Here is a 25,436-nt window from a genome sequence, read left to right on the forward strand (position 1 = left end):
ACACACACCCGAACAATACTTTATTAGAAAAAAAAAACACTAACAAATTCCCTGGTTCACCAATTTTATAAGCCCGAAAAAGCCCTCCATGTCCGGCGTCATCCAGGATGGTCCAGCGTCGCTTCCAGCTCTGCTGCATGAAGGTGACCGGAGCTGCAGAAGACACCGCCGCTCCTGTCAGCTCCACGCAGCTAATAAAGGGAATAGCGCAATCAGCTGAGCTGTCACTGAGGTTACTCGCAGCCAACGCTGAATACAGCTGATCGCGCTATTCCCTTCATTAGCTGCGTGGAGCTGACAGGAGCGGCGGTGTCTTCTGCAGCTCCGGTCACCTTCATGCAGCAGAGCTGGAAGCGACGCTGGACCATCCTGGATGACGCCGGACATGGAGGGCTTTTTCGGGCTTATAAAATTGGTGAACAAGGCAATTTGTTAGTGTTTTTTTTTCTAATAAAGGATTGTTCGTGTGTGTGTGTTTATTTACTGTAATTTACATATTAATCATGGAAGGTATCTCGGGGAGACGCCTGACATGATTAATCTAGGACTTATTGGCAGCTATGGGCTGCCAAAAACTCCTTATTACCCCGATTTGCCAACGCACCAGGGCAAATCGGGAAGAGCCGGGTACAGTCCCAGAACTGTCGCATCTAATGTATGCGGCAATTCTGGGCGGCTGCTGACTGATATTGTTAGGCTGGGGGGCTCCCCATAACGTGGGGCTCCCCATCCTGAGAATACCAGCCTTCAGCAGTATGGCTTTATCTGGCTGGTATTAAAATTGGGGGTGACCGCACGCCGGTTTATTTAATTATTTATTTATTTATTTTACTGCACAGTATAGATACGCCCACCGGCTGCTGTGATTGGGTGCAGTGAGACAGCTGTCACTCAGCGTGGGGGGCGTGTCTGACTGCAACCAATCACAGGCGTCTGTGGGTGGGGAAAGCAGGGAATACGAGATTGATTAATGAGCGGCCGGCATATTCAAAGTAATTGTTGCCGCTTATTCTCTGCACAGCTGTTCCTCGCCGCGCTGGTGATCGGGGAGCGGTAAGTATGAGAGAGGGCTGCTCACTTCAGTCACTCGGGGGATTAGCGGTCACTGGTGAATCCTTCACAGGTGACCGCTAATCAGTACGCGGCACACAGACAGAGCCGCGGCATGACAATGAAGTCGGGTGAAGTTCACCCGAGTTCATTCTCATCGCGCAACTCTGTCTACTGTCATCCGACATGTATCAACGACATTGTGCAACACACAAACGGACATTCCACACGGACATTCCACGTACACATACACGGGCATTTTACACGTACACAAAGCTCGCATACGCCATAACACGGATGCCATACGTACCGGATAAACGCCCCAAAAAAACGGAACACGGACCCGAAAAACGGACCGTGTCACACGGACGTTTTTTTTGCGGAAGTGTGTTTTAGGCCTTAAACAGATTAAAGTGTATTGAATGAAAGAAGCTACCGTCTAATAGAGATGTTCCTACCATACAAGGGATCAGTTATATACTGTAGGTGGGATGTGCCACGATCTTCTTAGATGCAAAAATGATTCTTCTTTGAATGGTAAAATTTGAGCAAGAGGAGGTTTGAACTTCAAAATTTGTGCAAGGAGAAGAATCCAATGGATAAGGAAGTTTTGAGTTACTTCGCCCTGGCCAGTGGTGTGAGATTCATTGTCTCGGTTGTGACATCACAGTCTATGAAGTGCTTTGATGGTCATAATTCATCCGTGTTTTGGAGAAAAACAATGACCTTTATCAGGGATCACAGCATAGACTGATGTGGTTCATAAAGGTCCATAATGAGCAATCATCCTTAACCCCCACTGATCCAAGAAGTGCCATTACGAGGTGAGTATTATCCATCCATAAATGCAATTACGGTAGTTCAATCTCATTGTTTTAATCCACCTGGTATCAATGTATTGAAATGAAAGATTGAGAGTGTTTCAACCTTTGTTCTATGAATTCGCCAAGTCTCCAAGGTGAATGGCTCTGAACTGAGCCAAAGTGTAGGACCAATTTGAGGAGTAAGTTTTTGTTATTATGCTTGGAGGTAAGATCTATTCTCCAAAGAAATTAAATCTGCAGATCCAAAACATAAATCAATACGGGAAAATGTGTTATCTTTATGAAAATGACAAGAACATACTCCATCATGGAGGTGCCAAGGTCTTCACACCTCCGGGAATGACTACGTGGAAGCCCGGTCAGATAAATGATGAGAGGGTGGGTTGGTCTGTATAACAGTGTCCAGTACAAGGTCAACATCTCCTCAAAGCTCGCTCACATGAGCCATGATTCTCTTTTCCGAGTTTGAGCACAGTGTCAGTTTACTGTGATCCGATTCTTACATGCGAGAATCTTAACACAGATGCGGAGAAGTCGAATAACTTAATTCTCCATTTTCTTCATTGTCTGTGTCCACATAAATCGGACTGCACTTGGATAACATAAGATGTTTTACACATACCTACAGTTAGGTCCAGAAATCTTTGGACAGTGACACAATTTTGGCGAGTTGGGCTCTGCATGCCACCACATTGGATTTGAAATGAAACCTCTACAACAGAATTCAAGTGCAGATTGTAACGTTTAATTTGAAGGTTTGAACAAAAATATCTGATAGAAATTGTAGGAATTGTCACATTTCTTTACAAACACTCCACATTTTAGGAGGTCAAAAGTAATTGGACAAATAAACCAAACCCAAACAAAATATTTTTATTTTCAATATTTTGTTGCGAATCCTTTGGAGGCAATCACTGCCTTAAGTCTGGAACCCATGGACATCACCAAACGCTGGGTTTCCTCCTTCTTAAAGAAGTTGTCCAGTTACCAAAACTGATTTTTTTTTTTTCTGATAAATCTTGCTAATATGTGACCCTCAACACATCTATTATGTTTTTTCAGCAAAATTACCTTTTATTGTGCACTAGCAGCACACGGTCATTGCTGGCTCCAGCTCTGATGGGGTTAATCTCTCCTCTGACTTCCTGTGCTCAGTTCCTACAAGTCCCAGAATTCTTTGTGGCTCTAGGGCGGTGTCTGGCTTATCTAACACACCCATTGTGTCTAATACACCCACTCTGCTCCCACCCAAACCCTCCTCCCTGCCTCTTCCCTGTGGATGCACTGAGATCAATCATACAGAGACAGCAGCAGCTCTACACAGCCAGGGGAAGAAAGTGTGTGTGCACGTATATACAGTGTATGTGTATGTGTGCGCGTATATACAGTGTGTGTGTATATACAGTGTGTGTGTGAGTGTGTATGTGTGTGTGTATGTCATACTCACGTGTCTGCAGGGTCCCGGTGCCATGCCCGCTTCCAGCCCCTGTCTCGGTACCACCGCTTCGGCTGTGTGCAGTCTCCCCGGGGCACGTACGAAGCTTGCAGGACCTGGCGGTGGATCACCTGATGCAGTCACCTGACGCATCAGCTGATCGATTCTCGTGGTGTGGCTTTTTCGCGCCCGGCCGGCTATCAGCTGATCCTGTCGTCAGGGGACTTCATCAGCTGATTACCGGCAGCTCCTGCAGTGATGGGCCAGGATCAGACTCCGCTTCAGGAGCTACCGGTAATCAGCACAGACGTGAGTATTTATTTTTTTTTTTTTTTTTCTACTGATGCATCAGCTGATTGTATAATCGGCTTTTATACAATCAGCTGATGTGTCATGTGATTCACGTAGTTTAACCTGACACATCATCTGATCGCTTTGCCTTGTAGCAAACCGATCAGATGATATTGGATCCGGATTGGACGGCGCGGGACCCTAACCCAGGATTACTGCGGAGGGGGGTTTATTTCAATAAAGATGGAGTCACTAATTGTGTTGTGTTTTATTTCTAATAAAAATATTTTTCTGTGTGTTGTGTTTTTTTTTTTATCATTACTAGAAATTCATGGTGGCCATGTCTAATATTGGCGTGACACCATGAATTTCGGGCTTAGGGCTAGCTGATAATATACAGCTAGCCCTAACTCCATTATTACCCAGCTAGCCACCCGGCATCAGGGCAGCTGAAAGAGTTGGATACAGCTCCAGAAGATGGCGCTTCTATGAAAGCGCCATTTTCTGGGGTGGCTGCGGACTGCAATTCGCAGTGGGGGTGCCCAGAAAGCTTGGGCACCCTTCACTGTGGATTCCAATCCCCAGCTGCCTAGTTGTACCCGGCTGGACACTAAAATTAGGCGAAGCTCACGTCATTTTTTTTTTTAAAATTATTTCATGAAATTCATGAAATAATTAAAAAAAAAAAAGGGCTTCTCTATATTTTTGGTTCCCAGCCGGGTACAAATAGGCAGCTGGGAGTTGGGGGCAGCCCGTACCTGCCTGCTGTACCCGGCTAGCATACAAAAATATGGCGAAGCCCATGTCATTTTTTTTTTCTTTTTGGGTAAAAAACTGCATACAGTCCTGGATGGAGGATGCTGAGCCTTGTAGTTCTGCAGCTGCTGTCTGCTCTCCTGCATACACTAGTGAATGGAGGATGCTGAGCCTTGTAGTTCTGCAGCTGCTGTCTGCTCTCCTGCATACACTAGTTAATGGAGGATTCTGAGCCTTGTAGTTCTGCAGCTGCTGTCTGCTCTCCTGCATACAATGAACATTTTGAATAAGGAAATGACATCAGACCTTTTTTTTTTTTTTTTCATCAACAATCTTTAATGGCATTGTGCACTGATTAAAAACGCAGTGAGCAAAAACGCAGCAAAAAAGGCACCAAATCGCGGCAAAAACATGACATGCAGCACCGCAGGTGACAGAGCAGAGCAAGTTGGTGACATGTTCTGCTCTGACACATAGTGTGCTGCATGTCACTGTATCCACTCTGGGACTTGTTGTGCAGGTGACCGGATGATACATGTCACTAACTGCCCCACTCTGTGATTTCTGCTGCATAGTACCAACTGTATACACTCTCACCTGCACAACAAGTCCCATAGTGGAGACAGTTAGTGACATGTAGCATCCGGTCACCTGCACAACAAGTGCCAGAGTGGAGAAAGATAGTGACATGCAGCACACTATGTGTCAGAGCAGAGCATGTCACTGTCTCCACTCCGCTGACCTCACAGCCCGTACACGCTGCGATGGATGCAGGGGGACACAGAACAAGTAATCGGCCGACACTGGAGTCATCTGATTACTTGGGATGAATTGAGCAGTAAAATGCTCTGGTGCTCGATGGGCGAAGCCCATGCCGATTTTTAAAAAAAAAAAATTCATTAAAAATAAAAAAACAAAAAAAATCACATTGTTTGTGGGCTCCCGCTGCATTTTCTATTGCTAAGGGTAACCAAAGCAGCTACTGGCTGCTAGCCCCCGCTGCTTGGTGTTACTTTCACTGGCAATAGAAATGCAGGGAAGCATTTTTTTTTTTTATATAAAGGTTTTTCCCTGAAAATGTTTTTAAGAAAATGACGTGGGCTTCGCCATATTTTTGTATGCTAGCCAGGTACAGCAGGCAGCTACGGGCTGCCCCAAACCCCCAGCTGCCTAGTTGTACCCGGCTGGGAACCAAAAATATAGAGAAGCCCTTTTTTTTCATGAATTTCATGAAATAATTAAAAAAAAAATAAAAAAAATGATGTGGGCTTCACCAAATTTTTGAGTCCAGCCAGGTACAACTAGGCAGCTGGGTATTGGAATCCACAGTGCAGGGTGCCCAAACTTTCTGGGCCCCCCACTGCGAATTGCAGTCCACAGCTGCCCCAGAAAATGGCGCTTTCATAGAAGCGCCATCTTCAGGCGCTGTATCCAACTCTTCCAGTGGCCCTGGTGGCAGGTGGCACGCTGGGTAATAAGGGGTTAATACCAGCTATGTTTTACCAGCTGGTATAAAGCCCGAGATTCTTAATGTCAGGCCAAGTTTAACCTGGCCATTAAGAATCTCCAACAAAGGGTTTAAAAAAAAAAAAAAAAGACATCACACAGAGAAAAATACTTTATTAGAAATAAATACACAGACACAGTAGGGACTCCATGTTTATTACTCCCTCTCACCCCTCCACGATGGAGAGATTTCTGTACTGACCATGCCAGGAGAGAGCGAGGAAAAGAGAGCGAGCGGGGGAGGGAGAAGAGAGCAAGCGGGGGGGAGAAGAGAGGGGGGGAGAGAAGAGAGAGAGAGGGGGGAGAGAAGAGAGAGAGAGGGGGGGGAGAAGAGAGAGAGGGGGGGAGAAGAGAGAAGAGAGAGGGGGAGAAGAGGGAGAAGAGAGAGGGGGGAGAAGAGAGAGAGAGAGAGGGGGGGAGAAGAGAGAGGGGGGGAGAAGAGAGAAGAAGAGAGAGAGGGGGGGAGAAGAGAGAGAGGGGGGAGAAGAGAGAGAGGGGGGGGAGAAGAGAGAGGGGGGGAGAAGAGAGAGAGGGGGGAGAAGAGAGAAGAAGAGAGAGAGAGAGGGGGGAGAAGAGAGAAGAAGAGAGAGAGGGGGGGGAGAAGAGAGAAGAAGAGAGAGAGGGGGGGAGAAGAGAGAGAGGGGGGAGAAGAGAGAGAGGGGGGAGAAGAGAGAGAGGGGGGAGAAGAGAGAGGGGGGGGAGAAGAGAGAGAGGGGGGAGAAGAGAGAGAGGGGGGGAGAAGAGAGAGAGGGGGGGGAGAAGAGAGAGAGGGGGGGAGAAGAGAGAGAGGGGGGGGAGAAGAGAGAGAGGGGGGGAGAAGAGAGAGAGAGAGGGGGGGAGAAGAGAGAGAGAGAGGGGGGGAGAAGAGAGAGAGAGAGGGGGGAGAAGAGAGAGAGAGAGAGGGGGGAGAAGAGAGAGAGAGAGGGGGGGGGAGAAGAGAGTGGGGAAAGAAGAGGGGGGGGCAGAGGTGCTCTGTCACCAACTGTCTCCACTCTGTGACTTGTGGTGCAGGTGACAGAGTGCAGACAGTTGGTCCCATGCAGCAGGACAGGTGGCAGAGCACAGCGGTGACATGCCTGTCAGTGTCTTGCTGCTGGGAGGAGCACACGATCACATTGCCCGACACCGGCCGCTCTCCTGACATCGCAGCAGAGCGGGCGGGTGGACAGTGTGATCACATACTTACGTGCAGGGGGGGATTCAGCTGAAGACCCCCCCACCGGAACTGCACACTGGCGCCCCATGCCTCACCATCTGCAGGACGCTTAGCCGGCTCCACACTGACGTCCTCCGGATCCTCCCCTCGATGCTGAGCTGTGACGTGCGGTAGTCACCGCCCACAGCCCTGTCACTCAATCTGAGTGGCACCGGCATCCTGTGACGTACCCGTCTTGTTTGAGAGCCCGGAAATGCCGGGACGTCAGAGGATGCCGGCGGCCACAGCTCCAGGGGGTCATGTGACAGGCACTGAGCGTGCAGCATAGCGCCGCTCAGTGCCAGAAATGGTAATACAAGCCAATGGAGAAAATACCTAGAATTGTAAGTAGAACTTAGACAGAAAATAAAAAAAATGGGTTAACCACCCCTTTAATGCTTTTCCAGGCCTTTACAGCCGCAGCCTTCAGGTCTTGCTTGTTTGTGGGTCTTTCCGTCTTAAGTCTGGATTTGAGCAAGTGAAATGCATGCTCAATTGGGTTAAGATCTGGTGATTGACTTGGCCATTGCAGAATGTTCCACTTTTTTGCACTCATGAACTCCTGGGTAGCTTTGGCTGTATGCTTGGGGTCATTGTCCATCTGTACTATGAAGCGCCGTCCGATCAACTTTGCGGCATTTGGCTGAATCTGGGCTGAAAGTATATCCCTGTACACCTCAGAATTCATCCGGCTACTCTTGACATAACAGCAGACATCAATAAACACAAGTGACCCAGTGCCATTGAAAGCCATGCATGCCCATGCCATCACGTTGCCTCCACCATATTTTACAGAGGATGTGGTGTGCCTTGGATCATGTGCCGTTCCCTTTCTTCTCCAAACTTTTTTCTTCCCATCATTCTGGTACAGGTTGATCTTTGTCTCATCTGTCCATAGAATACTTTTCCAGAACTGAGCTGGCTTCATGAGGTGTTTTTCAGCAAATGTAACTCTGGCCTGTCTATTTTTGGAATTGATGAATGGTTTGCATCTAGATGTGAACCCTTTGTATTTACTTTCATGGAGTCTTCTCTTTACTGTTGACTTAGAGACAGATACACCTACTTCACTGAGAGTGTTCTGGACTTCAGTTGATGTTGTGAATGGGTTCTTCTTCACCAAAGAAAGTATGCGGCGATCATCCACCACTGTTGTCATCCGTGGACGCCCAGGCCTTTTTGAGTTCCCAAGCTCACCAGTCAATTCCTTTTTTCTCAGAATGTACCAGACTGTTGATTTTGCTACTCCAAGCATGTCTGCTATCTCTCTGATGGATTTTTTCTTTTTTTTTCAGCCTCAGGGTGTTCTGCTTCACCTCAATTGAGAGTTCCTTAGACCGCATGTTGTCTGGTCACAGCAACAGCTTCCAAATGCAAAACCACAGACCTGTAATCAACCCCAGACCTTTTAACTACTTCATTGATTACAGGTTAACGAGGGAGACGCCTTCAGAGTTAATTGCAGCCCTTAGAGTCCCTTGTCCAATTACTATTGGTCCCTTGAAAAAGAGGAGGCTATGCATTACAGAGCTATGATTCCTAAACCCTTTCTCCGATTTGGATGTGAAAACTCTCATATTGCAGCTGGGAGTGTGCACTTTCAGCCCATATTATATATATAATTGTATTTCTGAACATGTTTTTGTAAACAGCTAAAATAACAAAACTTGTGTCACTGTCCAAATATTTCTGGCCCTGACTGTATTGAGTTGAATTGGTGCTTGTGATCCGATATACAGTGGAAACTTGGTTTACGAGAACAACCCGTTCTGGGAGTGTGCTTGTAAACCAAGTTACTCGTCTAGCAAAGAAAGATTTCCTATAGGAAATAATGCAAGCTCAGACAATTCGTTCCACAACTTGTTCAATGTCCCATCCTGGTCCCCTATTGTGCCATTCCACACATGCACAAACACGCACGCACACACACACATTATGCTCACCTTACCTTCCGTTCCATCGCCAGCCTCATGGTTCTTGTAGTTCGCCGGTGCAGGATGTGTATTGTGTAGCCATTGCAACCGATGTCGGAGCTTCCACTGCCAGAGCGCTAACGTTAAAGGCAGGAGTCGCTTGACTCTGATTGGCCAGCGTGCTGCCTTTGAGTAGCGGCTGACAGCGGAAGTTCCTCCATCGTCGCGATGGTTACCCGATACACATCCTGTACCGGCAAACCATGAGGCTGGTGATGGAACGGAAGGTAAGGTGAGCATACTATGTGTGTGTGCATGCATGTTTGTGTGTGTTTGTGCCGACTGCAAGAGCGAGTCAGAGCGCGGTTAAAGTACGGAACCGGAAGTGTGTGCGGTGAGTATTTGCTCGTACGGCAAAGCTTGCTCGTAAACTGAGTTACAAATTTACAGCAAGCTTTGCTCATATAGCGAAATACTCGCAAACTGGGTTACTCGTAAACCGAGGTTCCACTGCACACTGATCGGCACTGCCCTATAGAATAATATATTCATTCAATGTACAGTATATGGTCGTTGAGCATAGCCTAACAATATCACTGGGGCCAGATTCAATATGACAGCCTTTGACATTATGTCATGCAAGGGCCATGATCAGTGGCAATTAGGTTGTGTTGTGCAAATTACTCTAGCTAGCTAGCTAGCTATTTTATTTTGCTTTATGGGAGGCATGACGTACTGAACTAGACAGAGCCAAGTATAATATACACAAATTATATCTTACCTCAATTATAATCTACAGTAGTTTTACATCAGCTTATCTCCTTTCCATTCAGGGCCCTACAATATCGGATCCTCTCAGTGGAGATTATATAAGAGAATTCTCCTGATTGACCCTTCAAGGATGGATATGGACAGGGACAAGATGGCGGAGAGGATATTCCACCTCACCCTAGAGATCCTCTTCCGGCTTACTGGAGAGGTGAGAGATTCTGATGACGTCACATTACATCATTCTTATCTATGGGAATAACAGATGGACAGAACTGGAGAGGTGAGGACTCTGGAAATGTCTGGAGTGAGATTTATTACTGTGTCTCTCCATAACCAGGATTACACAGTAGTGAAGAAGACCTCTAGTGAGCGCTGTCAGGCCTCTGTGTCTGAGGGATGGGGAAGACCCCTGAGCCCAATCACGGGGCCTCCACCTCACCCCCCGATACATGAGGACATCAATGACCAGAAGATCCTAGAACTCACCTACAAGATGATTGAGCTGCTGACTGGAGAGGTGACACTGGTGGGAATGCTGGGACATTATACAGTAACGCTATGAAGGGATCGGGGGTGACGGTATCATTGTATGTGTCAGGTTCCTATAAGGTGTCAGGACGTCACCGTCTATTTCTCCATGGAGGAGTGGGAGTATTTAGAAGGACACAAAGATCTGTACACGGACGTCATGATGGTGGTTCCCCAGCCCCTCACATCACCAGGTAATAGACAGGACTAAATACACACGGCCTATAATTATCTGTATGTAAGGAATGAATTCAGTCCCTGTATGTGTCTCCTCCAGTTCTATCCAGTAAGAGGACAACACCAGAGAGATGTCCCCGTCCTCTTCTCCCACAGGACTGTAAACAAGAAGACCCCGATGTTCCTCAGGATCATAAGGTAGATGGAGAGAAGGAGCCATGAAATCTCCCTATGATGTGTAGGCGGCTGTGAAGGTCTTGTGCTCAGTCTTGTTTTATCCTCCAGTATTATATGTGTTATACTTGTGTAATGAGAGCGGTGGAGATGGCAGGATTAGAGCTGATCATAGATGGGACTTCTCCATCTATCTGTGACTTTTACAATATTTGTTTCAGGGGGAAGATCTGCCCCATATTAATACTACAGAGACATATGTGAGGGATGAAGAGCAGAGTAAAGCGGAGATTCCGATCTATGACCGCCCAGGTGAGTAGTATATCACCGTATAGTAGAATGAAGATGACTATATATCAAACTTTTATTTCACAAAAAAAATTCTATATCAACCCCTTAACGACCGCGGGCAGTAATCTTACATCCTAGCGGTCATAGTGTTACTGCCCGCGGGCTGCTGCCTGCAGCTTGCAGCTATTGGCGCACCTCTCAGCTGATTTTTACAGCTGAGATGTGTGCCTGCCAGGCACGAGTAGAATCGTTATCTGCCCGTGCTGTTTAACCCCTTAAATTGTGCTGTCAATATGTGACAGCGCCATTATAATGGCATCGGCGGTAAACATTTACTCACCGGCCAATACCGGAAGTCACGTGATGTGATCACGTGATGGTTGTCATGGTAGCACAGGGTCATGTGATCAGGATCACAACACCTCATTAGTTCAGTATAGGTAAACTATAACTTGCATTAATGGACTAGTCCAGCCAGCATGTATAGGAGGGAGTGAACTTAACCGGCTCCCCACAGCATGTGATCAAGGAGACTAACAAGCAGCCCAGCAGAGACTAAGGGGGGCTTTACACGTTGCGACATCGCTCCCGATATATCGTCGGGGTCACGTCGTTAGTGACGCACATCCAGCGCCGGTAGCGACATCGCAACGTGTAAATCCTAGGTGCGACGATGAACGAGCACAGAAGCGTACAATATCGCTGATCTGTGTAACGTTGTTCATTTCCATAATGTCGGTTCGACCGCAGGTACGATGTTGTTTGTCGTTCTTGCAGCTCCACACATCGCTGTGTGTAAACCCGCAGGAGTGAGAAACATCTCCTTACCTGCGTCCCGACGGCAATGCGGAAGGGAGAAGGTGGGCGGGATATTACGTCCCGTTCATTTCCGCCCCTCCGCTTCTATTGGCCGGACGATTAGTGACGTTGTGGTGACGCCGAACGCACCTCCCCCTTGAAGGAGGGATTGTTCGGCAGTCACAGCGACGTCGCAGAGCAGATATGTGCGTGTGACGCTGCCGTAGCGATAATGTTTGCTACGGCCGCAATCACCACATATCGCATGTGCGACAGGAGTGGGTGCTATCGCGCTGGACATCGCTAGCAATTGCAAGCGATGTCGCAACGTGTAAAGCCCGCCTAACCCTTGCTAGCCTGCCTAAGTCTGTGGGTTGACACCAGTGTCTCCATGTGCTAATCACAGACATCAGAGAAATTAGCTGGCAGAGTTTCCACTGAACCTGACACCGCCATGACAGTTGGCGATGTCTTCCAACAATCTCCTTGTGACAATATGGTACACTTTTTATGTGACTTGGTGATTTGACAAGAAACAAGGTGCAGGCACCCATGGCTTGTACAGGACACTCCTGCAAGTTGCATTTCAGATTCCTGAGTGCTCTCATGTTCATTGTGTCATTTGCAATTAGTTACTTTTACACTTTAGCATTTGGTGTTTTATTCTGTGGAATATATAGTTAAGTCTAGAAATAGGTTGTAAAATAAACAAAATAGTGCTAAGCCAGTCTTACAATGTGTAAAACAGACACATGCCACGTAATCACACTGATCTACAGGTGACTTTATGATTTTCTACTGAGAAATATATTAATAAAATTGTGTTTATCCTTAGCAGATGGCTGTGTCTGGAGCCAAGAAGGATATCAATTATCTTCAGATTTTAAAGAAAGTGATCATGGAATCACACATGACACATGTGAAGAGTCCGTCGTTATCCCTTATGAAAACTCAGCCTCTCACAGCAAGGATCAATCATACGGACATTTTCAGTTAGTGGCATCTTCATCGCAGTTTGTGATGGAAAATCAAAACATTCATACAGGAATCATGCCATATTCATGTTCAGAATGTGGTAAAAGCTTCAGCAGTAAATCTGATCTTGTGACGCATCAGCAAATTCACAAAGCGGGGAAGCCACATTCATGTTCAGAATGTGGGAAATGTTTTAAGTGGAAATCAAATTTTGTTGCGCATCAAAGAACTCACACAGGGGAGAAGCCATTTTCATGTTCAGTATGTGGAAAATGTTTTAGCCAGAAATCAGTTCTTTTTAGACATCACAGACTTCACACAGGAGAGAAACCATTTTCATGTTCAGAATGTGGTAAATCTTTTAAACAGAAGGCAGTTTTATTGGCACATCAAAGAAGTCACATAGGGGAGAAGCCATATTCATGTTCACAATGTGGGAAATGTTTTACCCAGAAATCACATGTTGCTACACATCAGAGAGTCCACACAGGAGAGAAGCCATTTTCATGTTCTGAATGTGGGAAATTTTTTTGCCAGAAATCTGCTTTGGTTACACATCAGAAAAGTCACACAGGAGAGAGGCCATATTCATGCTCAGAATGTGGAAAGTCTTTTAAATGGAAATCAAATCTTGTTGAACACCAAAGAATTCACACAGGGGAGAAGCCGTATTCATGTTCCGAATGTTCAAAATGTTTTAGCCAGAAATCACTTCTTTTAAGACATCAGAGAACTCACACAGGAAAGAACATATTTTCATGTTCACAATGTGGAAAATCTTTTAAGCGGAAGGGAAATTTAGTTGTACATCAAAGAAGTCACACAGGGTAGAAGCCATTTTTGTATTCATAATGTGGAAAATATTTTACCAATAATTCACAGGTAGCTACACATCAGGGGAGAAGCTAGTTTCATGTTCTGAATGTGGGAAATCTTATTCTGAAAAATCAGATCTTAATAAACATCAGAGAAGTCACAGAGGGAAGACGCTATTTTATTTATGTAGCGCATGTGGAAAGTGTTTCATCCACAACTCAGATCTAATTGCACATCAAGGATCTCACAGTATAAAACACTCATGTGGAGAATGTGAGAAATGATTTATCCACAAATCACTTAGACAAAAAAAACCTGAGATATAAGTGGTGTATCCATAATAATCACATCTTAAATGGGTTGTGCCTCCTTTCTTTTTTTCTGGCCAATCTCACATCTATGTTCTTACAGCCAAATATCCGATCTTTTTATTTAAATAAATGTTTGGAGAGCATTTTTAACACCTTGGAATGAAATGATTGACAACAAAGGGACATTATAATAGTTTAGTCTTTACTGACACTCACTGCAGACTTTCTGTGGATTTGTAGTATGGACAACAGATTGGAATTACCAGATGTGAGCCGACGGAGGTTATAGTTTTCTACAAAAAAATTTGGTGACAAAAATGTCCCTATTGTTTAAGGCTTTTCGGAAATAAATCCCACCTAAAGCTCATACAGTGATTTACAATTTTCATTTTGTTCTAGAAGGATGATTTATTATTTGTTTTATGTTTTGTGTCCTTTTTACCTCACCATAATTGGTTTAATTTTCTTTCAATTGCTTTGTAATTATTATCATCTAATAAAGTTTTCTGATTTGGTGTTCTAGCTCTTTATAGGGTACTTTTCAATTAATATTTTTGATATTTCCAATCTCTCAATTCTTTGCGGAATTCGTTGGTTTGTACTTCAACTCCTTTACGACCAGTCTTTGTTTTTTTGTGTTTTTAGTTTTCTCTTGCTTTCCTCTAAGAACCATAACCAATGAAGTCTTGTTATTTTGGACTATTTAAGTTGTGCTTTTGACTAACACCATCTACTGGTAGGTTTTATGAGATCTTACAGTTTTCTTGTGTCCATTTGTCAGTCAGAATTGTATCTGGTTGAATTCAATAAAGCCTATGAAAGTAAGAAAAAGTTCCCTAAAGTAGGGTGAAAGCTAGAGATGAGTGAACCCCCCACGGTCCGATTCACTGAACAGAACAAGGGGTAAGATCGCTGAATCTTTATCAAACCGAGCTTCAAATCTTTCCGAACCCCATTGGTTTAAATGGGAGGCCAAACGTAAGGCACAGAAAAGACCTTTAGGGGGGTAGAAAACTTCCAAAGCAGCAAAAATATGTTTTACAGTGCAGCACCACTGTTTTGACCTAGCTATTAGATTCCTAGGCTATTGACTGAAGAAATATAGAGGTGGATGAGAGACAGGTGTAGGGCTGGTGCTCTCATACCCCTGCCTGTACAAACAAGACACCACTTGGAGACCAATGTTACAGTTTCGACATTAATAACCCCGGGACACAGCGGTACAGTAGCATCAATTGCTCCCTCACTATAGGGTGTTAAAAGAGCAGGGAAAGACGGTCCATGCAATACACAGATCTGTGGTCCAGCATTAGAATTAGAAAAAGGAAAGCATGCTACAGTGACCGGTGTATGCCTCTTGGTCACAGAAGCCTGGCACTACCCACAAGGCAAGTTTCACACTCATTTTGGAGTCTAGACATTAAAAATTCTTCCAGGGACCCAGCGGTACAATACCATCAATTGCCTGCCTCCCCATAAGGCTTTAAAAGAGCAGGGAGGCACGGTCCATGCAACACACAGGTCTGTAGGCCGGCATTTTAATTTGAAAAAGTGAGCACATAGCGACTGTGCCTTGTACAGCAACGCATCCAGGACATAATACGGCTATAGAAATTGCTATACAACCAGGTTGATCCATGCAGTGCATATGTGATGTCAACCAGACGTAGTGCCACCACTAGGTTTGCATCCTAATCGCGCATGGCCTTCCCTAGCTCCAGGTTCTGTGGAGCCAGCCATTTATCAAACTCTGTCATCAAAGTATATAAAGAGGAGCATCTGGATATTCCTGATGACATTCACTTCTATAGTAGATGTGGAAAGGGATGAGGAGATTGAAGAACAAGGGCTGCCATCTATAGGGCAGCAGATCACTGTGGTGGGAGAAGTGGGCATGCCACAGCTGATGAATAATCTGTGTTTTCTCTGATATAACCTGCAGAGTATTGCTGCACAAAACAACAATAATTTTTAGGCTCCGCCTACAAACACCAAACCAGCAGCAGCCCCTGTTTGACCATCATATCACATGGCACCTACTTTTTAGGCTCCTGTTTCTTTTCGTAATGATCCTGCTGCCATGTTTGATCCTTTGAGCATGTGTGGTCCATCTGGCTGTAACCCTTATACTTTCTAAAAGCAACATAATATTAGAAACAGAATAGATTATTCAGCTCACCAATATTGCAGTCCCACAGTGTAAATCCAGAGCACGGATGGTCAGGAATACCAGGCAATAGCAATAAAGATGTATAAATCCAGCGCAGACTTGTATTGAATAAAAAAGTTTTTTTCTTTCTTTATTGGAATATTAGAATGAATAAAAAATCCAGGGACATGCAAAAGTAAATTCTAGCCCCAGTTCAGAGCGACGCGTTTCAACAAGTTGTCTTAATCATGGTCTGAACCATGACTGAACAGATCCTTCTTAAAGAAGGCAGTCCACCCACTACTAATTACTCACCTGAAAGGTCCGCAATTAGTAAGTAGCATACAAATGTGTTTAAAAACATATATAGAGAGATAAAAAACTCATGATAATATATTGTTACATAGACATAGTTGATAAAGTATAAAAATCATTATGGAATCAAGCTAGACAGTTTGCCACTAATACATACATCATCATAAACATAGTTTTTCATTTCTACACAGACAATAGTGAACTGAAACAGTTCGAAAGTGATCAATATACAATTACAAACTTCTACATAAATGCATTTATTATTATTCATTTCATTGGTATGGAAGGTTTTATTTACTTTCTTTCTTACCGGTAATAATCAAATCCCATTATTATTCCCATTTTATTATTATAGCAGAAATTTAACTAGTAAAAGGGTTATTTATAACATTAATTTTAATAACCAAACCCATTACTGATAAAAGTTATATCCTGTTAATTTTATTAGACAAATAATATCCTATAAGGGGACTTGTAATAACAGTTATTAATATCGAAGATATCAAATAGTACAGGGTTAAATCCTATCATTCCTTTAGGAGCATTTAGTAATGCAAAATCAGATCTTGTCTGCTATTAAGTCCATGGGGATATCTGCTTTCCAGGGTGAAAATCCAGAAGGTTTCTCGATTGAGAAGTTTCCTCCTGTGATCTCCACCCCGCAGCGGTTTTACAACCTTTTCAATCCCCATGACTTGAACACCGTTCAGACTGCCTTTGTGAACATCGCTGAAGTGTTTAGAGACAGCAGATGCCGATAATGCAGAGGGATTTCCAGCATCCAGCAGATGTCTCCGTATCCTGACTTTTAATGGGCCCGATGTACACCCTATATACTGAACATCGCATAAGGTACAGGTTATAAGATAGATTACATATTCTGTTACAATTAATGTAACTTTTAATTTGATATTCTTTATTATTATGGCTAGACTTGAAATTTTTATCTATTTTCACATATTGACACGTCTTACAGCGGTTTGCACCACACTTGTAAGAACCATTCACATTTAACCAGGTTGTTCTGTCTTTATTAACCCCCTCTCCAACATACAAGCTGGGTGATAGTAAATTGGCCAATGTGGGTGCCCTTTTAGCGATGCAGCTTATACCTTTATTGATAACTGGTTTAAGTTTAGAATCTTCATTCAATATGGGCAAATATTTCCTTATTATTTCAGCTATTTTATTGAATTGAGAGCTATAATTAGTTGTAAAAACGATACCATCCTTTTTATGGTTATCACTTTTTTTGTTATAGATTTTATTATTATTTTTATTTTCATTTTTATATTTATTCATGTTATTATTAATTTTGTCCACATTGAATAAAAGTTTTTCTCTATCCATTTCTTTCACAATAGTTTTAGCTCTATTCAAGGACCAGTCAGGATAGCCTCTATGTGACAAGCGTTCACACACCATTTTTTCTTGATTAATATAATCCTCCATTTCTGTACAATTACGTTTTATACGAATAAGTTCACCTGTGGGAATATTCTTTATGGTAAGTGGAGTATGACATGAAGAGGCTTTAAGAATAGAGTTAGTGGCAGTACTTTTTCTAAAGGGCAGAATATTAACCCTGTCATTTTTAATAGTTAATGATATATCCAAAAAATTTATGACTGTAGGGTAAGAATAATGGGTAAATCTGAGATTGAAATCATTTTTACTAATATAATCTATAAAATTAGGTATCTCAAGATCTGAACCCATCCAGATGACCAACAGATCATCCAGATACCTTCCATACCATAACAGATTCTTGCAATAGGGATTACTCTCATTATATAGCATGTCCTCCTCCCATCTAGCCATCACCAAGTTTGCCAATGAAGGTGAAAAGCGAGCACCCATGCTCACTCCTTGTCTTTGTAAGAAATGTCTACCATTAAAATAAAAATAGTTATATTTCAGCAAAATTCAACAGCTGAAACAAGAAATTTTTTTAAATTTTCATCATACAAACTATATCTATTCAGATGATCTGATAGGCATCGCAAGGCAACATGGTGAGGGATAGATGGGTAGAGTGAGACAACATCACAACTCAGCCATCGATATTCATAGGTGCTCGCTTTTCACCTTCATTGGCAAACTTGGTGATGGCTAGATGGGAGGAGGACATGCTTTATAATGAGAGTAATCCCTATTGCAAGAATCTGTTATGGTATGGAAGGTATCTGGATGATCTGTTGGTCATCTGGATGGGTTCAGATCTTGAGATAGCTAATTTTATTGATTATATTAGTAAAAATGATTTCAATCTCAGATTTACCCATTATTCTCACCCTACAGTCATACATTTTTTTGGATATATCATTAACTATTAAAAATGACAGGGTTGACTTCCGGTTCCTGTCCTGGCTGAGGTGGAAGCTTAGAGGAGAAGCTCCTGCCACCCCTCACAGAAACCGACTAAAAACAGACCCCCCGGACGAGCCACCAAACAGAGAGCAGCACAGGAGGTTACCTAAAGCAGACAGCTATGGAACGGTACCTCCTGAGAAGTGCTGGGAGCGGTGAGGCAGCCTGGAGAAGCTTTGATATGGACAGGGGAGAAGATAAGATAATGGCGCCGAGCCTGATGGGGGAGGAGCCTGAACGCATGGTGAGAGACACAGAAAAGCAAACACAGAGCTGGAAGGGGAGAGATAAGGGAGATATGAGCGAGGAGACAGGAGATAAGGAAGATATGAGCGAGGAGTCACAGGAGGACACAGCAGGAGAGAGGTGGATGCAGGGGACTGATGACAGTGGATCGCAATGGGAGGATGAAGGGGATATGGAGGCAGAGGGGAGAGAGGATGCAGACAAAGCAGGGCAGCTCAGAGACACAGCAGTGTTGGAGGATGAAACTGACAAACAGCACAGGGAGATTAATCCCACTCAGACTCACAGGAAGTCAAATGCAAGAATTCATAGTACCCCTTCCAAAGGAAACAAAAAGCAGCCTACTACACAAACATCACAAGCCTGCAAGTTATTGGGGGATGGAGGTGGTGGCCCAGTCCAGACAAAGAGAACTAAGAAAACAGCACCACCTGCAGGCCAAGACAAGTACACACAAAAGCTTAATGTGGACTATAAAAAACTGGCTGAAGAAGTGACATCACACTTGTCAAAAGAGGTTAAAGTGGCTATTGAGGCAGCCATACAAACATCATTAGCTAATATGCAAAAACAGATAAATGCCCATGCCTCTAGACTGGCAGAATCAGAGCAGAGAATATCTGACTCCGAGGAGACAATACTGGCTATGCAAGCACAAATAGCAGCTCTAGCAAAATCTAATGAATACTTGAAGGATAAAGCGGACGATTTGGAAAACAGATCGAGACGAAACAACCTACGTATAGTCGGGTTGCCAGAGTCTGTGTCAATTGGACAGTTGGATAATATATGCGAGTTGGAGCTACCGCAGGCCCTGGGCATAAAGGTGAAATTCAGAGTTGAAAGAGCCCACAGAGTGGGTCCACTGAGACACCAGGAGGCGAATAAGGGAGAGGGCCAAAACTCAAACAAGAATACCCCGATAAGAGCCAGGCAGGTGATTGTCAAGTACCTTGATTATAAGCATAAGGAGGAAATATTGAGGGCCTTTAGAGAACGAAAGCGTCCACTACAATATCAAGGCAACAGACTACTAATTTTTGGGGATTATTCAGCGGAAGTATCCAGAAGGAGAAAAGAATTTACCAAAATTTGCTCATTTCTGTACAACAAAAAAGTAAAGTGCCAGCTATTATACCCTGCTACACTGAAAGTTAGAAACCCCAATGGCTCGTTTGTATACTACAAGGACTACAAAGAAGCAGAAAACATTCTCATGGCAGAGCTCAACAAGACTAGGTCAGAAAGGCAAGAAAAAGGAGCTAGTGGAGAAGGGAATAATAGAAGAGGATCCCCCACAAGCTCAGGAAGAGATGTGGGACGTCTTGGGGGACAAAAGCAAGTCGAGACCAGGGAGGAAAGGAGGCCAAGCCCGGGTCGACAGCATAATTCTCGCCTGGAACACAGGAACCAACCCTTGGAGAGAAACCATGATACCTGAACTGGAACTCGCTCATTGTTTTTCCTTTTTTTGCCTGTTTTTTTTTTTTTTTTTTCTCTTCCCAAACAGGGAGAGGCGTTGAGGAGGATGCATTACGGAGAGAGGGTTGGGGAGGTGAGAGGAGGAGGGGGAAGGGAGAAAAGAGAGGAAAACATCCCAAAGTCTGGGTCCTCTTCCCCCCCCCTCTCTTTTTTTTTTTTTTTTTTGTTCTTCTTCTTTCTTTCTCCATCTTCTCTCCCCTTGGTCTTTTTTTCTTTTTCTCCTTTGTCCAGGAACATCATCCAAATTCAAATGAAGTGGGCCTGTTCTGGGCGGACTGATGGCTACCTGGAGTCAGAGATAAGTAGGACTGGAGAATCTTGCTGAGGTTTTGACATACTGTGCTAATTTTTGCATAATTTTCAAAGGCTTATTCAAGTTAGTCCGGGGATAGAACATATATTTTTTGGGGGGTGATTAGGGAGCTACATATTTTGGCTAGGAATAGGGGAGTTCACCAACGTGGCGGGAAGCGCCGTGGATTTCTCGGAAGGGAAAATATGTTTTACAGTTACATGCTTTTTGTTGTATTTGTTATATTTGCAAGGTGGGGAAAGGGAGTGTCGATTTTGTGGTACCAACTGTGATTCTAGTGTCGAACATCTCGTCTTCCTTGATGCAGGGGCCCATAGGGGAGGGAGTAGTAAAAGCAGAATACACAGGTAAACATGATACAGATAACTACGTGGAATGTTAAAGGGCTGAGATCACCTAACAAACGAGCAATGATATTGAGACATCTGAAAAGACTAAAGACAGACATTGCCTTATTACAGGAAACCCACTTGGGGGGGGAGGACTTTTTCCGCATGAAGAAACATTGGGTGGGCACCGTTTACGGGGCAGCGGCACAAGGTAGAAAAGCGGGCACTATGATCCTAATAAATAAACAATTCAGTCATGAGGTAGTGGCACATGAGGCAGACGACCATGGAAGGTGGCAGCACTTAACAATCGTTAGTCCAGCGGGTAAACTCAGTATTTATAATGTCTATGGCCCAAATTCACAACAAATCACATTTCATGATGACATAAAGGCCACCATATTAGCAGATGGGGAGGCTAACATTATAGTGGGAGGCGATTTTAACACCGTCCCAGACTCAGCTGAAGATAGGAGGAGGGGCGAGGAGGGGACAGCTAATGTGGGCAGGAGTTTAGACAATAGGGATGTAACATTAGAAGACGTAGGACTGAAAGACATCTGGAGACTAACTCACCCACATGACAGAGAGTATACACACTTCTCTCACCCTCATGATAGCTGGTCACGTATTGATCAGTTCTGGATCTCGCAAGACTTACTGAGTGGAACGCAAGATTGTGTGATAGAGAATATGGTGATCTCTGATCATAGTCCGGTGAGATTGGGCATTAGAGAGAAATTCAGGAGAGGTACAGATATCATATGGAGATTCCCATCGTTCCTTCTCAGGCAAGATAATTTCCATAAGGTGCTACAGGAGTGGTGGGGAGAATTCGCAGAGGACAATAAGGAACATAGAGAGTCCCCAGTGATATTTTGGGAAACGGCAAAAGCGGTCCTAAGGGGCCGTCTGGTGGGGTACGCAGCCATGATCAAACGGAAAACCAATGAGAATTATAATTTCCATAGTGAAGCAGTACGGGTAGCATATACAAATTATGTGACAAATAGATCTCCCATGACAAAAGGCAGATGGCTGGAGGCAAAAGAGGGATTTGACGAATGGGCCAAAAAAAAGGAACAACTATTCTGGTCGCACAAGGAGGTTGACTTACATAGGTTTGGCAACAAGGCGGGAAGGATGTTGGCCAATCTGGCAAGGGGCAGCAGAAAGATGACAGTGATCTCTAAACTGAAAACAAAGGGGGGAGAGGTGACTACGGATCCTAAGGACATTAATAAACTGTTGGGAGATTACTATAGAAAACTATATGGGTCAGGGAATAACGACATGACTGATGAGGCAGAGTGGCTAAGACAAGCCCAAATGCCTAGCTTGACGGAGGAAGATTTGAGTGCCTTAAACGCAGATATCACAGTAGAGGAGGTGACGAGAACAATTGGGGAGCTTAACACCAACAAGGCACCGGGACCTGACGGTTTCAATAGTGAATTCTATAAGGCTCTGAAGGATCTGATCTCGCCGGATCTAACCTCAGTCTTTAATGCTTTCCTGGGAGGGGCGGAAATACCCAAAAATTCCAACATAGCATATATTAAATTACTCTCCAAGGGAACCAAGGACCTGGATGATCCCTCTAGTTATAGACCTATATCGCTCATAAATCAGGATTTAAAAATTATGTCCAAGATCATGGCTAATAGACTGGCCGAGATCTTACCTAGGATCATTACGAATCACCAGGTGGGGTTTATTAAGGGGAGAAATGCCGTTACCAATATCCGAAAGACAATTCTAGTGGTAGACGCGGTTAGACTGGGTCTCACTGAGGGAGGGGCTAGACCTGCCCTAGTTACACTTGACGCAGAAAAAGCGTTTGATAATGTAAATTGGGGGTGGTTAGACAGGGTAATGGAGGCCATAGGGATTGTAGGCAAGATGAGACTTTACATTAGAAACCTTTATGCCAACTCGGGAGCTAGGGTACACACTCCGGGCTTTCTATCAGACGTGTTCCCTTTGATGAAGGGAACAAGACAGGGCTGCCCATTATCTCCTCTTTTATTCAACCTGGCAATCGAGCCGTTGTCAAGAATACTACAGGGACAAAATAGCTTTAAAGGAATCAAGATAAGGGGTTCAGAAGTAAAGACAGCGCTTTTTGCTGATGACATCATACTTTATATGGGGGACCCCGGTGCGGATTTGCCACAGACTCTTGCCTTGATTGAAAAATTTGGCTCATTCTCCGGTTTCAAACTGAACAAAAAAAAATGCGAGATCATGTTCCTAAAGGGGCATCATGGGACAATGGGGGGACAAATAAGGGATGGCTGTCTATGTGGAATTCCTATAGCACAATCTTCAATTAAATACCTGGGAGTGCATATAGGAAGATCGGTGGAAACAATCTATAACTTGAATTATGGACCGCTAATCAGGAAAATTATAGTTCAATTAAAGGGATGGAAAGGTCTGCCACTTCCATTACTGGCAAGATGTCACCTGATAAAAATGATGAGCTTTCCTAGGCTGCTGTATCAGTTCCAGACAATCCCGCTATTGCTAAAACTAAAGGATGTGAATAAGCTCAACTCTGCGTATACAGAATTTCTGTGGAGGGGAAGGAAACCCAGAATAAAGCTGCGTACGCTGATGAAGTCAGCAGAGGAGGGAGGTCTAAACTTTCCAGATGTCCAAGGGTATAATCTTGTATGTATCATGAGGCATGTAATTGATTGGGTGAGAGGAACGAGTAGGCACTCAGATCATGCGATGGAAACTAAATATGCGTCACCGTGGGATCTGACGTCCATTCTGCACTCCCCACTATCCAGGGTTGAAGGGCACATAAGGAACTCAATTATATTCCGAGACACCATGCTAACATGGAAGTCGGTAAGGAAAAAACTGGGGCTCTCATGGAAAGTGTCCAAGTACTTGAACCCCTGGGCATTCCCAAATTTTCCCCTGGGACGAGAAAACAAGCTATTTACTAGATGGAAAGAGAGGGGAGTCAGGAGAATGATAGATGTTATGAATGTGGAGGACAGGAGGTGGATGACAGGTCGGGAAGTGTTGGATAAGTACAACCTTAATAGCTCACATGTCATCCAGTATGAACAATTGAAACATGGAATAATAGGAGACCTGGGTGTGGTTGGAAGAGAGCTGAACAGAAGTTCGATTGATGAGTTACTGGAATGTGATGTAACAAGTATAAATGTCTCTAAAATTTATCGATCGCTAAGGGGGGTGCTTATCTCACGGGAGGATAGTCGGACTTTAAAAGCGTGGGGGAAACAATTGGGAAGGGAAGAAGTGGTGGATGATATACTGAGAGGATGGGTACAAGTGCGGAAACATATTACCAATGAGAGATGGAGAGACACTCAATTCAGAATTCTACATAGGGCCATTATAGGTTTCAACATACCAGGTAGGGATAGGTGGTGTCCTAAGTGTCAAAAAGAAAAAACGGATATGCTGCATGGGCTATGGGAATGTGAGACAATCGCTAGGTTCTGGAACCAAGTCAGACTATTTGCCCAGTCAACATGGGGAATTTTCAGCAAACTAGACTTAATGGTGTGGATTTTCCACTCCTTTGAGGGAGGAGTAGGAGGAGGACCGAGCACGCAGGAAAAGAGGAAATACGCAATAACGCATGACATAGCCATGATAGCTAAGCGTTGCATCTTAAAACACTGGATTCAAAGGGAGGGCCCATCCATAAAGGAGGTTGTGGGCGAACTACACAACCTTCTGAAGTGGGAAAAACTAGAAGCGGAGAGGGATAAAGATGGGTTGACAGCCAAGTTTTTTGTGAGATGGAGACATTTTATTGAAAGCCAATTCACACAGGGAGAAATAATTAACCTGATGGCACCTTTTGTTCACTCGGAGTGGTATATCCTGAGCGATATCCAGGACAGCCTGGGTAAACTGAGAATCACCTAGGAGGGGGCTCTGGCGGGAGGGGGAGACGAGACGGTTGGGAATACCAAGACACGCTAGCAAAATTGAAATCATTCAGGGACGACACAGAGATTTAACGAATTGTATTGCATATGTTATATTATATATTATATTTAATTACCTCTGTTTTGGTTTAATGTTACTGTATACTATCTTAAATCGAACAGCAACATGGAACTCCAAATTGGGGTATCACCCACCTCTATGTCACATTTTGTCAGACGAATGTTCTTCTTTTGCAATGATACTTGTTATGTTTTTACAAATTTGAAAAATCAATAAAAAACGTTTTGGAAAAAAAAAAAAATGACAGGGTTAATATTCTGCCCTTTAGAAAAAGTACTGCCACTAACTCTATTCTTAAAGCCTCTTCATGTCATACTCCACATACCATAAAGAATATTCCCACAGGTGAACTTATTCGTATAAAACGTAATTGTACAGAAATGGAGGATTATATTAATCAAGAAAAAATGGTG

General features: G+C 43.9%; 2 protein-coding genes across 2 annotated transcripts in view; both read left to right on the forward strand.

The window, feature by feature from the left end:
* The first annotated feature begins 2,141 nt into the window (after positions 1–2,141).
* On the forward strand, positions 2,142–14,241 carry LOC142313147 (uncharacterized). The gene is made up of 4 exons (XM_075352135.1): positions 2,142–2,232; positions 10,547–10,644; positions 10,842–10,932; positions 12,548–14,241. The coding sequence occupies exons 1-4, from the start codon at positions 2,142–2,144 to the stop codon at positions 13,513–13,515; spliced, it is 1,248 nt and encodes a 415-aa protein (XP_075208250.1). The 3' UTR covers positions 13,516–14,241.
* LOC142313148 (oocyte zinc finger protein XlCOF7.1-like) overlaps positions 14,053–25,436 on the forward strand; it is a 37,431-nt gene continuing 26,047 nt past the window's right edge. The window contains exons 1-2 of the mRNA XM_075352137.1: positions 14,053–14,079; positions 14,593–14,652. Coding sequence (XP_075208252.1) covers positions 14,053–14,079; positions 14,593–14,652 — 87 coding nt within the window. The remainder of the gene's footprint in view (positions 14,080–14,592; positions 14,653–25,436) is intronic.

The sequence above is a fragment of the Anomaloglossus baeobatrachus genome, chromosome 5 (genome assembly GCF_048569485.1).
Source record: "Anomaloglossus baeobatrachus isolate aAnoBae1 chromosome 5, aAnoBae1.hap1, whole genome shotgun sequence".
Classification (NCBI taxonomy): Eukaryota; Metazoa; Chordata; class Amphibia; order Anura; family Aromobatidae; genus Anomaloglossus; species Anomaloglossus baeobatrachus.

Bases quoted from the DNA above. Each gene is read 5' to 3' on its own strand.
- LOC142313147 (XM_075352135.1), top strand. From the start codon at position 2,142: ATGTGTTATCTTTATGAAAATGACAAGAACATACTCCATCATGGAGGT. The intron at 2,233-10,546 runs GTCAGATAAATG...TGTCTCCTCCAG, and splicing joins AATGACTACGTGGAAGCCCG to TTCTATCCAGTAAGAGGACA. The intron at 10,645-10,841 runs GTAGATGGAGAG...TATTTGTTTCAG, and splicing joins ATGTTCCTCAGGATCATAAG to GGGGAAGATCTGCCCCATAT.